The sequence below is a fragment of the Cervus elaphus genome, chromosome 20, assembly GCF_910594005.1.
Source record: "Cervus elaphus chromosome 20, mCerEla1.1, whole genome shotgun sequence".
NCBI classification, from domain to species: domain Eukaryota; kingdom Metazoa; phylum Chordata; class Mammalia; order Artiodactyla; family Cervidae; genus Cervus; species Cervus elaphus.
In genome coordinates this window covers 111,968,285-111,981,576 of record NC_057834.1, presented here as the reverse complement: position 1 = coordinate 111,981,576, position 13,292 = coordinate 111,968,285, and the positions used below count along the sequence as shown (strand labels likewise).

Below are 13,292 nucleotides of genomic sequence, written 5' to 3'. Positions count from 1 at the left end.
GCACACAGCAGGTGTATAACAATTACTGATGACACAGGAAGGAGTGATGAATTCTGCACAGACCGGGGGTGGGAGGTGGAGGGAGGCCACCACACATAGGGGATGTGGGCCCTTCAATTGAAGGGATTGGTGAGGTGGGAGGGACTTCAGGCTAAGGCAGGAGCCTTGCAAGGGCATATTCCGGGGGTAGCACACATGCTCCCAGGCTTAGTAGTAATGACTGCCATGTACCGGGCATTTAGGTGTGCCAGAGAGCATTCCAGGAGCTTCGTGTGGATGGCTCAATCTTCCCAATCTCTGGGAGGCAAGGCACCATTTTACTGAGAAGAAAAGTGGCATAGAGAGGAAAGTAGCTTACAGTGCCAGCTAGCTAGTGAAGGGTGAGTCACGACTTGAATTCAGGACTCCCCTCAGTCCCTCAGGAGATACTAACAGTAGCAAGACTGGGCCCCTGCTTCCAGGGGTTGGCAACAAACCAGAGGCCCTTGCCTGCTCACTCCAAGGTTATGGTAAAAGTTTGGCAGTATGACCTGCAATGTCTCTGACATGTCTGCCTGGGTAGAAGAATTCAGTCTGCTGAAACCCTTGCCAGCAGCCAACGTCCTGCCCATGGCACCCCCCTCAGCCCACGGGCTTAACAGCTAACCGGTAAGTGCCTCCACCCCACTCTCCCAGCCCTACAAGGTTTTGATCACAAGCTCATTAGCACCTTGAGAGCTGCTGGCTTAATATGAGTGGACACCACCCCTGCATGGAGGTGGTGCCTGAATGTCAGAGCCTGAAAGTGCCCACCCCATTGTGTTGGCCACACGCACTGCCCGCCAGAACCTTCCAGAAGGGCAGCTACACTTCCCAAGCACCTGCTGTGAGCAGGCCCTGCTGTCCCCATTCTCCCAGTCAGGAAACAGGCATAAGAAGTGTCCTGCACAAGGTCCCACAGCTGCTAAATGGCCCAGGCAGTCTGACAGTAGTCTCTCTGTCTGGGTCACTGTGCTCTACGTTATTTTAAATTAAGTGAAATACTTCATATCTTCTCCCAAAATTTTGCAATAACATCATAAAAATGCTTTTTTTCCCCAATTTCCACATTATAGAAAACTTAAATTCTTTTCCTAATTCTCAAAGTCATGTGTGCCCTTAGATGCAAACAAATTCTAAAACGCATCCTGGCCTCTAGGAGTAGAAATGGACAGGGGAAACTCTGAAGAGGCCTGGTGCTCAAGTAGTTAAGGAAATGACAATTTCAAGATTTCCACAAAGCTCCTTTATTGATAGCCCAGCAGGTGTTTCTTCTATTAAAACACCGAATATTAATGGAGCCCTTGATTTACATTCTAAGCTTGATTTACAGTAGTTTTGTTATGCACCAGCCTTTGTCCCCAAGTATTAATTCTGTTAAATATTTCCCAGCCAGTTGCTTCTCCATCTCCCCAAGGAATGAGCAATGATAATACAGCCTGTACCTGTTATTTTGCCAGCAACCCCATTTCATCAATTTATGGCAAGAAGTAATGTTGGCAAGTTCAGAAAGGATAGAGGAATGTACACGGTTTGAATATTTCTGTCTTTCCTCTAAGGAGATGGAACCATTCTGCAGATGTTACCTAATTCTTGTTCGTACCACTCCCCAGGAAAGTTGTGAAGCAACATAACAAAAAAACAAAACCCAGGTCTCAATGTTAACAGCAGAACCTGAGCTCCCAATGGATTATTTCCTAAGTCATCCCATGCAAGTCATCATGGTTCCAGAGAGCACACCAGGGGTTAAGCTTTTCATATAAGTCAGCTCAGCCAACCCTCAGACAACCCAAGGAGGTGTGGGTGCCATTGTGAAAGCATCTCACAGATGAAGAATCTGAGATGCACAAAAGACGAGTTATTTGTCTATGATCATATACCTGCTAAGTGGAGAACTGATTCTCTATTCAAGGTCCTAATCTTTCCACCAAATTATACTGCCCCTGGCTACCGCAAAAAACACTGGATAAGTCATCAAGACACCTGGGTTTCAGTTCAGCTGGATGTTGAGCAAATCACTGTGCTCCTTGTATGCGTCTCCCTTGGAAAATGGGTATCTCTTTCAAACCTAAAGGCCCCTGTAGCTCAAACGCTGACTCAACCAGCTGTCACTCCCAGCAACAAGATTTACCCAAGGTAGCCTAATTCAGGAGATGCAGCACCTGGTCTGCAATCAGGCAGTTTTGCCAGTCAGATGGGTTGCAGCAGGTTAATTCCCACTGCAGGCTTGTCTCCCATCTGTGAAGTGAGGGCTGGACAAGCAGGCTGCAAGCTCTCCTGTCCTAAAGTTCCATGATTCTACCTTACCCTAAAATCATTCCAAATCATACACATTTATGAGAGTTTTAAATTAACTAGTTCTCTATTCCCTGAAGCTGATTTTTAGAAGTGCTTATTCTTACATTAGGCTAGCCTTCCATAAAGTATGCTTATGAAGCACAAATTTAAATTTTAAAAAATATTTAAAGTGCTCATTTGCACGTAATTCTAATTTCTCTTCTTCAGGCTAAGTTGATCAGACACACATAATCCATTTTACTTAGTGCAATCATTTTGTCCAGGCAGAGGCCGTGCACTATAGTGAGACAGGCACAGGTTTTGGTCAGTACCCAGATATTAGCTCTGATACATTAATAGCTGTGCATTCTTAAACTGCTTAAATGGTGCTTCCAGTTTCTTCATCTGTAAAATGAGGATTTCACAGCACTTACCTTGCACAGTTTTAAGATCTGAACACGGCATATATAAGTGCTGAAAGCAGAGAGCTCACGTCAACCTGATAATGCACAACTGAAATGACTCAAACATTCAACTGTGCAATGTGGGCTCAGAGGACGCTCCACAAAGTTGGCGAATTAGAATCAGGGGGATTTTTAAAACTGTTGATGCCCAAGCCACACTCCAGAACAGAACCTTGGGGTGGGACCCAGGGGATTCCATTGTGCACCCAAGCGTAAGAGCCTTGTATTACAATCCAGTCTCTCTAGGTTTGCTCTCAGAATCCCATCTCCTGGCCTGAATGCTGGCCCAGAGCCCACTGGTAGCCTGGGAGTCATTAGGGCCTGGTGTCTACATTCATTAGGAACCCTGATGGTGTGTGCTGGGGGTGAGGTTACTCTGGCAGGATCAGTGGTCACAAGCTGCTGGGAAGCTGTTTGGCAGACAGAACAACAGGCCAAGACAACACTTCAGTACACTAGGAGTCAGCCTAGGACCCCAGCCTCAGGGAGCTGACCGTCAATGACAAGAGGCTAGCAGCCATACAGTGAGCTGTGCGCGCCGAGTGATAAGGGTGTCAGTGCTAGTAGGAGAGACAGGGGATGCCAAAGACAGAAACCGTTGCCAGGAGCTGCCGAGCATGTTTCAGGAGGTGATGGCTTTGAGCTTAGCCCTGAAAGATTCTCCTTAGGTATGGACAAGCCGTGACACCAGGGGCCGAGGATGGAGAAGCTGATCCTGGCTCCTGGGGGCAAGAGCAATGAACGCTCAAGCTCACTGCCAGTTCTCCCCAGCACTCAGGCAGTGACCCTCTACTAATAATTCACCTCCATCATGCATGGCTCTAGGATCCAACTCTGCAGCCAGGGCAGTCACTGTAGCACTGGAAGCCTGCAGACACTTGAGGGAAGAAATGGTATAACACGCATTTTCCAGTCACACGATTTTTTCTTTTATCCAGTGGAGAAGTAGAAAAAGGAGTTTCCAGGCAAGAAGCTGCTGTACTGTTAACTTGGCAGGTGTTACCACTGTTTCCAATTAACATGCAAACCTCACCCCAACAGTCTGACTTTATTCAATCAATATAACATGATCTCAGTGCCAAGCCAACTCAAGAGGGAGAGCCAGGTCTCTGGAGGTGGTTTGGGGGCCATTAGCCAATTGTTTTAATTTTCTGGGTAGTTTAAACGATGGAGGATCAGAGGAACCAGATCTGCCTGTCATGAACCTCTCGAGGAACCAGCCAGTCAGCTGTGAGGACTTTACAGATCTAGTTCCATTTTCTCACATCACAGATGGGGAAACTCGAAGGCCCCAGCAGGGGAGGGGTCATGTCCAAGTCACTGGTGAGTCGGTGGCAGCCAGGTGTCCTGATTCTTGTCCTCAGACCCTCAGCCCAACTTCTCAGAGGAGGAGGGCTGGCAGGCTGCCTCTCTGGACTGAATGCAGCAAGAGGCCCAAGGTCAGACTGCTGGAGCTGGGAGGGTACCGGCCATCAGGAGGCCCCCAACCTACATGTGGTGTAGGAAACTGCTGAGAGAAGGGAAGTGACTCTCCTGAGGGCCAAGATGACAAAGTGGCTCCTTCCAGCCACTACCTCCAAACAGAAGCTTCCACAGTGGAATATGAAAGATAGGGTATGTGGCGGCACGGCCAGTCCAGACAAAGGGATCAAGTTAACAACTTTAAATACAAATAGTCCGAACAAATGACTACAACTGGCTTTCCTAACACGGTCTCACCTTCCACAAGCTGCTCTGTTTCTGGGGAGATCAGCTCCGGAAAGCAGTACAGGAAAGGCAGCATTTCAGTGAACACCAAGGCTGTGAGATGCAGTGGGAGGGGTCCAGGGGGTGGTTCAGACAACCTGCACTTGGCTCAGTAATTCCAGGACTCCCTCTCTGGTAAGGAAAACCACCTCTCCGGTATTCTGGCACCAAACCTCAAAATGTGCAGGGTCGTCCAGGGCCCTCTTGGCTGCGATGATTACAAAGGGGTAGCCGAACTTGTTGGCATCTTTCAGTCTGTTTCCAATGGTCAGATGAGTCCTGTCATCCAGCAGGACCTCCCCTTGGAGCTGTGGCACCGCCTCTGTGATATGGTCGTAAAGATGCCCCGCGAGCTCTGCAGCTGCCTCCTCCTTACTGCCCTTCTTGGGGGGGATGAGGCAGACTTGGTAAGGGGCCAGGAGGCCAGGCCAGCGGATGCAGTCTTCTGTAGAGAGAACTTCAATGGCAGCGGCCAAGATCCGTGTCACGCCCAAGCCGTAACACCCCATTTCAGCCAGGGAGGGCTTGCCGTGGACATTAGTGAACTGGGCATTAAAAACAGAGGAGTACTTGGTGCCCAGGTAAAACGTGTGCCCTACCTCGATGCCTCTGGTTTCAGTCAGTGGCCCCTGGCAAGCAGGGCAATTGGTCCGTGACAAGTCCAGAGTCTCCACATTGGCAGAGAAGTGGCAGCTGGGACACAGCACAAGTCGGTCCTCTCCAACGTCCATCGGCAGCTGGAACTCGTGGGACATTGTGCCCCCGATGCTGCCCACGTCGGCCTGGACCTTGACGCATCGCAGCCCCAGCCTGTTGAACAGGCTGCTGTAGGCATCACACACCAGGCTGTAGGTCAGCTGGGCGGCCTCAGGGGAGGAGTCGAAGGTGTACATGTCCTTCATGTAAAACTCTCGGCCGCGGAGAAGACCAAAGCGGGGTCTGGGCTCGTCCCGAAATTTCCTCGTCACCTGATACAGCAGGAACGGGAGCTGCTTGTAGGACAGTCTCTTCTGGGAGGCGACCAGGGCTGTAATGGCTTCCTCGTGGGTTGGTCCTAAGCAGTATTCCTTGCCGTGTCTGTCTCTAAGTCTCAGCAGCTCCCTGCCCATTGAGTCCCATCGGTTGGTGGCTCGCCAGAGCTCTGCTGGGCTGAGGCTGGGCATGTTGACCTTCTGTCCCCCGATGGTCTGCATCTCCTGATCTATCACCCGCACCAGCTTCTCCATGGCGCGGACAGTGTAAGGCAGGAGGTGGTAACATCCGGGGCTTGCCGGGTGGATGAGGCCCACCTGCAGCATCAGCCGCTGGCTCTTACAGGTTAGGTCACCAGATCTGCCCTCGAGAGAGAGCACCTGGTCTTCCCGAAGTTTCTGGGGCTGGAACATGCGGGACAGCACCAAGCGCTTCCCTCTCCCGGGGGCACAGTGGTGAAACCTCTGAGGAGCATATTGCGAGAGTTGATGGCTGCAGGTAGCCAGGGAGGGCAGTGCTCTGCATCTTGTCAGCAGCCCTTCCATGACACCCCGGCACAGGGGTGCACTTGTGCCTGAAGAAAAATGAGTCGAGCAGAAATACGTGTTAACTGTGATCCAACACCCTGCAGCAGTCAGCACAGATCGGCCTCCGATAAAACTTCTATGACAGCCACCAATTTTGCAGATGCAAAAGGATATAAACTCTTTAAAGGTTCTTGATTTATACTGCCAAACTTAGTGAGCACCCCTAATCATCAGCACACCCACGGAACAAAAGCTCTCCTGCAGTATGCTGAGAACAGGTTACTAATTCCCCTCAGCTCTGGGAAGCTCAAATCCCCCCAGGTGGTTCCCTCCCGCTTTCAGCAGCCTCAATCCTTCAGCTGGTCCCCTCCAACTTTCAGCAGCTTCAACAACTTCCCCTGGGCACTGTACAAATATTATCATTTCCTTTGTGGCCCGTGACCTGAAGACAGATGGGAGGCATGGCCACAGAGCCCTACTATGCTTGCTTGGAAAACTGCAGGCCCTGGAGGCAGGACACATGTGGTTCACACCTGGAACCATCACTTAAAAGTCCCACCTCAGGCCCGTGGCTCAAGCCAGAAATTCCTTCACCCTGGACGACTCCTCAAGCAAGTGAGTCTGTCTCCAAGACTTCTCTCAAGTCGACCCCCATCGTTACAGTGGCCCAGCAGCTGTGAAATTTCAGCAAGCATCAGAATCACCTGGAGGGCTTGTGGGGCCTCATCGCCAGAGTTTCTGAGTCAGCAGGTCTGGGGTGTGGGGAGAGAACTTGTATTTTTCACAAGTTACTGGTCACAAAGACCCGAGGCACATAAAGAAGTCCTGCCATTTCACAACGGAGGAAACAGACTAAGAAACGAAAATTATTCAAGAGTTTATGTGATTGTGACTCCGCCCCAATCTAGGGACGGGAAGCACGTGGAAAAATTGACATCAGAGTCCTCGGTCTCCGCGCCCAGAACCGAGCCCTCTCTTCTTCCGCAGTGTCCCGCCCGTCCGTCAGCCCTCACTGCTATCCCCATTCACCAACCGTAGTCCCAGGGAACGTCGCCCGCGCAGACACCGCCACACAAACCACCGCGCCTGCGCCAAGGCGGGTGGTGGCACAAGCCCGCCCCTTACCCTTCCCACCAATCACAAAGCTGCGCTCTCGGGGCCTGGCCCCACCCCACTCGACTCCAGTGAAAGGTTTGCCGGAAACTTAGCCAAGGAGAGAGACCGCGCTCGTAGATTGGCCTAGGCAGCAATAAGTAAATCACCGTCCCGGAAGTGCCCTCTAGGATTGAGGGAGGTGTAACTCTATGATCAAGGCCGATCTGGTAGGTTTTGGAGGCTGGTGTTCCCGCGCTGGAGCCCAGGGCCCGCCTCTATGTTGGAATGGGAGAACCGATGGGGAGTGTGTAACTATGACGACAATGGGCAATGCGGCTTCGAATCTGCTCTAAGATTTTACAGGCTTTCAATTTAAATAACTTTAAGATTTTAAAGAATTGAAATAAGGCATTTTATTTAGTCTTAAAGACACTAAGTCAAACTTCCACGAAATATTTTTTGAGCAGCTACCACGTACCAAAAGACCCTAATGCTGGGAAAATTGAAGGCAGGAGGAGGACGAGATGGTTGGATGGCATCACTGACTCAGTGGACATGAGTTTGAGCAAGCTCCAGGAGATGGCAAAGGACAGGGAAGCCTGGCGTGCTGCAGTCCATGGGGTCGCAAAGAGTCGGACACGACTGAGTGAACAACAGCAAGCAGGTACCAGCCGCTTGTAGAAACGAGGAATAGTAAACAAAATAACAAAGTTCCCTGCATTCAGTGTAGCTTACATTCTAGTCAGTTATCCAATATGGTGAATTTTAAGGGGAGGTCAAAGAACTCAGGGATCAAGACCAGTGGGTTTTTTAATACAATTACATTTTATTTTTCAAATTTTTATTGGTGTATAGTTGATTTACAAGGTTGTGTTAGTTTTGATGTACAGCAAAGTGAATCAGTTATACACATACATATATCCACTCTTTTTTAGATTATTTTCCCATATAGTTCATTACAGAGTAGTGAGTAGAGTTCTCTGTGCTATGTGGTAGTTCCTTACTAATTATCTACTTTACATATAGTCGCTCAGTAGTGTCCAACTCTTTGCGCCTCCGTGGACTGTAGCCCACCAGGCTCCTCTGTCCATGGAATTCTCCAGGCAAGCATACTGGAGTGGGTAGCCATTCCCTTCTCCAGGGGATTTTCCCAACTCAGGGATCAAACCAGTCTCCTGCATTGCACACAGATTGTTTACCATCTGAGCCACCAGGGAAACCCATGGACTGGTGGGCTACAGTCCCTGGGGTCGCAAAGAGTCAGACAGACTTAATGACACACTTTCACTTTCACTTTATATATAGTAGTATGTCAATCCCTGAATTTTTAAAATTAATGTAAAAACTCCGTGATAAATTAATTATAACAATTTTGTATAAAGACAGGACCCATTAGTCAGACGGTTTTAAATGCTATGGAGAAAAACTAATTAAAGAAGGCAAAGGCTTGGTGGCTGAGTGGTTACCATTTAAAACAGGAGGATCAGGGGAAGTTTGGGGGAGAAGGTGACCTTTTAGCAAAGACCTGAAGGAGTTGAGAGAGACTTGCAGATATTTGGGAGAAAAATGCTCCAGACACAGGGAACAATAAGTGCAAATGCCCTGAGGTGGGAGTTGCATATCATATAACTCTATCAAACTTATAACTGTTACAGTATATTCAGAGCCTAAAAGATACCAGACCCAGTGCAAGACCCTGGTGATTCTGATACTGCCCCCAAGAAGCCCTCAGCCCACCAGGATCTGCCAGGAACAACACTGTGTGATCAGTACTGTAATAGGGCGGAGAATAGTCCTGTGGGGACTCAGGGAAGGAGGGCTTCCCTGAGGAGGTGAGCTTCAAACCGAGCCTAAAGGATGGGTGAGGTTTGGCAGCACAAGAATGGCAGTGAGAGTGGAGTGGAATGTCCAGGACACTCCCAGGCATTGAATCAGGAATGATGAGCTGTTGTGAGGGGAGCATTGAGCGTGATAGGGTTTACATGTTCAGTTTTCTACAGCTCCCAACACAGTGCCTGATACACAAACCAAAGCAATGATTCTTAACTTTGACTGAACTGGGAATCACTGTGTGCCCCCCAGTCCCAGCCCCAGGATGCTGGTCAATACTTATAGTCCCCCATGGTCAATACTTATAGTTCCCCCCACACGAAGCCGGGGCTAGATCTGCTGACGTAGAGGAAGGACATCAGACACACTGGTGCTGGGGCAGGAGGATGATAGACACGTCATCATCTGGGTCTTACAACTGAGGAAAATACCACTTGATGAGTTCCACACCTGGCATCTGCTCACATGCTAGAAGCCGGACAGACCTGGGCTGGACCTGAGCTTTTTTGTGTGAAGAGCATCACTCAGCTTCTGCAGCCCAGCACTGTGCTCTGGGCTTTCCCAAGGAATGAAGTCCCAAAGGCTTTACTGGGGCGACAGTCCCCGCACTCTTCCCTGGGGGCAGAAGGCAAATAATCTTTAGTATATTTTGGGATCTGAAGTAGCCTTATAATTCTTCCTGCTCTCCATGCACTTTATTACATCCCTTCCAATCCTAGAAAAGCCAGGCATCGTCCTCTGCACCCTGAGGTGTTAATTATTCCTCAATTAGCTCTTCCCGATTGTAGAGCCTCATGGTGTGGAGAGGCCTAATGAGTTGCCGTGTTTATACACCCCCACGTCTTCAGAGCACTTTACCAATGGTAACTAATTAATGCTCACGACCCTCTTGGGAGGCAGGCCTGAGAACTGCCGCCTTTTACTGGGAGTTTGCAGGAGGCTTTGCAGCCAAGAGCTGCAGGTCCGCTCTAGCTGGCCATGGTCAGAGTAGATTTACTCCCCATTGAGAAAGTCCAGGATTGTGGAGACCAGAATATAGCCCTTTTGCTGCTAGCCACCTCATGGGTGACATCTCAATCGATTGACTGATCAGTCATTTATTGGGTGCCTTGATTTACAGAGCCCATTCATGGTTACAAACCTTACAAGTTCCCTAAAAGAGAAAAAAACATTCATTCATTCATTCATTCATTCATTGTCATCCACAATAAAGCAAAAGTCACTTGCCTTGGTGCCCCACAGCCATAAGCTTAAGACTCACCGTAAGCTTAGTGGTTTCCACTGGCCACTGGTCAGACTGGGAATCCCTTGCAGGTAGGCACAGGTCTGGCTCTTTTCTGGATCCTCACCCCTAAGCAGAAGGCCTGGCCATGTTGGGTTCAGCAAGAGGTTTTGCTTTTTGCTGGTTTTAATATACCAATCAGTATGTGCGTGGACAGTTTGTCTCTACTTGGGGTCAGAGCTCCTCTGAGGACATACTGAGTTGTCTCTACACAGAGCTCACAGCCTGGCACAGAGAGGGGTTCCTAGTGTGTGCTGAATGAACAAGGAAGGGCAAATTCATGGTGAACTCCCTGACCTCAATTTGCTCCTAACCTCCTGGAGAGGGTACCTCACAGTGGAGGTCACAGCAGACTATGGTAAGAAGTTGTGAAGAAGGGAGAGCAAGATGCTGGGAGGGGAGCACTGCAAGGAGGGGTGGAATCCAGGAGGGCTTCTCGGAGGAGAGGACGTGAAATTAGACTTAAACTATAACTAGGCGTTTTTCAGGTTAAAAAGTAGCAGAGGGTAAATAGGAAGACAGTTCTATTCAGAGGGGCAGCAGATCACTCTGCTGTAAGGGAAAAGGCCTCAAGATAGTTCTGACTGGAGTATAGAGCACTCCCAGGTGTCAGGGAAGCACAACCGGAAAGGCAGTGGGCCCCACTGTGTCAGGGCTTGCTGGAACAGACTGTGAGTTTCTTACCTCTGAGGCTGGTGAAATTGTTTCGTGAAGAATGCCCCCACCAATGTATACACATCTGTTTTGAGGCTTCACCCAAAAAAGCTCCTCCTCTGAGAAAAATACCTGGACATTTTGCATTCCACTTGACAGCATGTATTTGATATAACTTGAAAACAAGAGTAATCATCACTTCAGAAAGATGGCCGCCTCCTCTGCTGAGAGCACTGACCAGTGTGAGAGACAGGCTTGTGGGTAACGGAAGGTTATTATACCACAGAAGAACATGGTCAGTTGTGTTTCTTTGCCTGAGTGAGGTGTGAACCGATATGGGAGGAGAGGGATGGAGAAATAGGCCAGATGGGAGACTCCTGTAATGGCCCAGGCTGATGGGCGGAGAGGAGGAGACAGACTCCAGACAGCCACTGGGCCAGGCCACTTGTTGGACTCCTGAACCCACCCCCTAACCTGTTAGCCCAGCCTGGCCCAGACAGGCTAGACTGGAGGTGGGAAGGTGGCCTTGCCTGGGAATCCTGCCCAGCCAATTCCCAGCTTTGAGATCTTGGGCCCGTTGCTTCCTGGTTTCTTCATCAGTAAAACAGAACACCATGTGAGGCTGTCATGACAGGCCCGTGAGAGATGTAATTGAAAGTATCTGGCTCGTCCTTCAATCATTCCGACTCTCAGGACACTACAGCTGCCCTTGTCACTGTAAGGAGACAGCCATCGTTCTTCTGCCCCCTCTGTTCCCTTCATGCCCCCTCTGACCACTGTGTGGAACACCAATGCCCTTCTGTCTCTAGGCACCTCTTCCTCCTGGGCTCAGAGTGCCCACTTGTTCATTTGCTCAGTGTCCAATCTAGGATGATTAGACACTAGAAGGGAGCTAAAAAAGTGGACCTCTTTTTTTAAACAGAGATTCCTCAGAAATGGAAGTGTGGCACCAATTGCCATCATCATCATCATCGTTGTTCATCATCATCATCATCGTTCAAGGACAGTATTAGACACTTTACACCCGTATGTGATTAAACCCTTACAATAAAACCCCCAGTGGTATGATTATCACTGTTATTTCCATTTTGCAGATGAGACAACGAAGGCTTAGAAAGGTTGGTTGGCTTGTGCATGATCAACACAGCTAGTAACAGGGAGAGAAAGGATTCATCTCCAGGTCTGTCTGATGCACAGCCCGATCTCACCACTCAGAGCCTCCAATGGCAACTTGTTTGTAACAAACATACAGTTAAAGTTGTGGAGCAGTTACCCCAATAGACCTTTTCTGTCTGACTGGATACCCTCTGCTGGAGGCTCACTCTTTGGGGACCATCTCAAATGGTATCCTCTTGAGGAAGCCGCCCTTGAAGCCTCCTCTGGCAGGGCCTCCCCACGTCTCTTTTTTTAAAAAAAATTTTTTTTATTTATTTGACTGCACTGGGTCTTTGTTGTGGCACACAGGATCTTTAGTTGCAGCATTGTGGAATTTAGTTCCCTAAGGATCAAACCCAGCCCCCCTGCACTGGGAGTGCAGAGTCTTAGCCACTGGACCACCATGGAAGTCCCACCTCCCCCTCTCTTGAGATCATTCAGATTTTTTCCTGACTCTCTCCTCTCACCTACTCTCTCTCAGGTGTGTCAGAGCTGAATGTGTATATGTGGTGGGGCAAATAGAGCTGAATGCAAATCCCCGCTTTGTCACCCACTTACAATGTGCCTGGGGGTGAGTTACTAAATGTCCCTGAGGTTCAGATGCCTTCATCCTGAAGACAGTGATGATATCTCCTCCATGGAGTTGTGATAAAGACACAAGGAGTTAGCCCAGGTACAGGGCTTAGCACAGTGCCTGGTGTGTATCAGGGTTCAATAACATTTGCTATTATTACAATTATTCTTTAAAATTTGTATTTATTTATTTATAGCTGTGCTAGGCCTTTGTTGCTGTGCACGGACTACTCTCTAGTTGTGTTACACAGGCTTCTCATTGGAGTGGCTTTTCTTGTTGTGGAGCATGGACTCTAGGGACGCAGGCTTCAGTAGTTACGGCGTGTGGGCTCAGTAGTTTTGATGCATGGGCTTAGTTGCCCCTTGGTATATGGAATCCTCCCAGACCAGGCATCAAACTTGCATCCCCTGCATTGGCAGGTGGATTTTTAACCACTGGGCCAACTCGGAGGTCCTATTATTAGGATTATTTTTAATGATGAAAGTGCCCTGACTGGCACAAGGCCTGGCACACAGTTGGTCATATAGCACATACAAAACACTTGTCTTCTCACCCCCATAGGCTACGAGCTCCCAGAGAGGAGGACCTATTTCTTGTTCATCTATTAGCCCCTCATAGTAAATCTGATTACTATGTAGAAAGGCTTTGTACACAGTAAAACTCAATTTTTCTGCACATTGTAATTCTCAGTACATATT

General features: G+C 49.0%; 1 protein-coding gene across 2 annotated transcripts; it reads right to left on the bottom strand.

The window, feature by feature from the left end:
- Positions 1–1,249: 1,249 nt before the first annotated feature.
- Positions 1,250–7,114, bottom strand: PARS2 (prolyl-tRNA synthetase 2, mitochondrial). 2 transcript variants are annotated; one of them, XM_043876645.1, is made up of 2 exons: positions 7,038–7,114; positions 1,250–6,051 (listed from the first exon to the last, which is right to left on the bottom strand). In XM_043876645.1, the coding sequence occupies exon 2, from the start codon at positions 6,020–6,022 to the stop codon at positions 4,595–4,597; it is 1,428 nt and encodes a 475-aa protein (XP_043732580.1). In that variant the 5' UTR covers positions 6,023–6,051; positions 7,038–7,114; the 3' UTR covers positions 1,250–4,594. The 2 variants fall into 2 exon arrangements, with proteins under 2 accessions (XP_043732580.1, XP_043732579.1); XM_043876644.1 differs by lacking the exon at positions 7,038–7,114 and adding an exon at positions 6,709–7,031.
- Between the last annotated feature and the right edge of the window lie 6,178 nt (positions 7,115–13,292).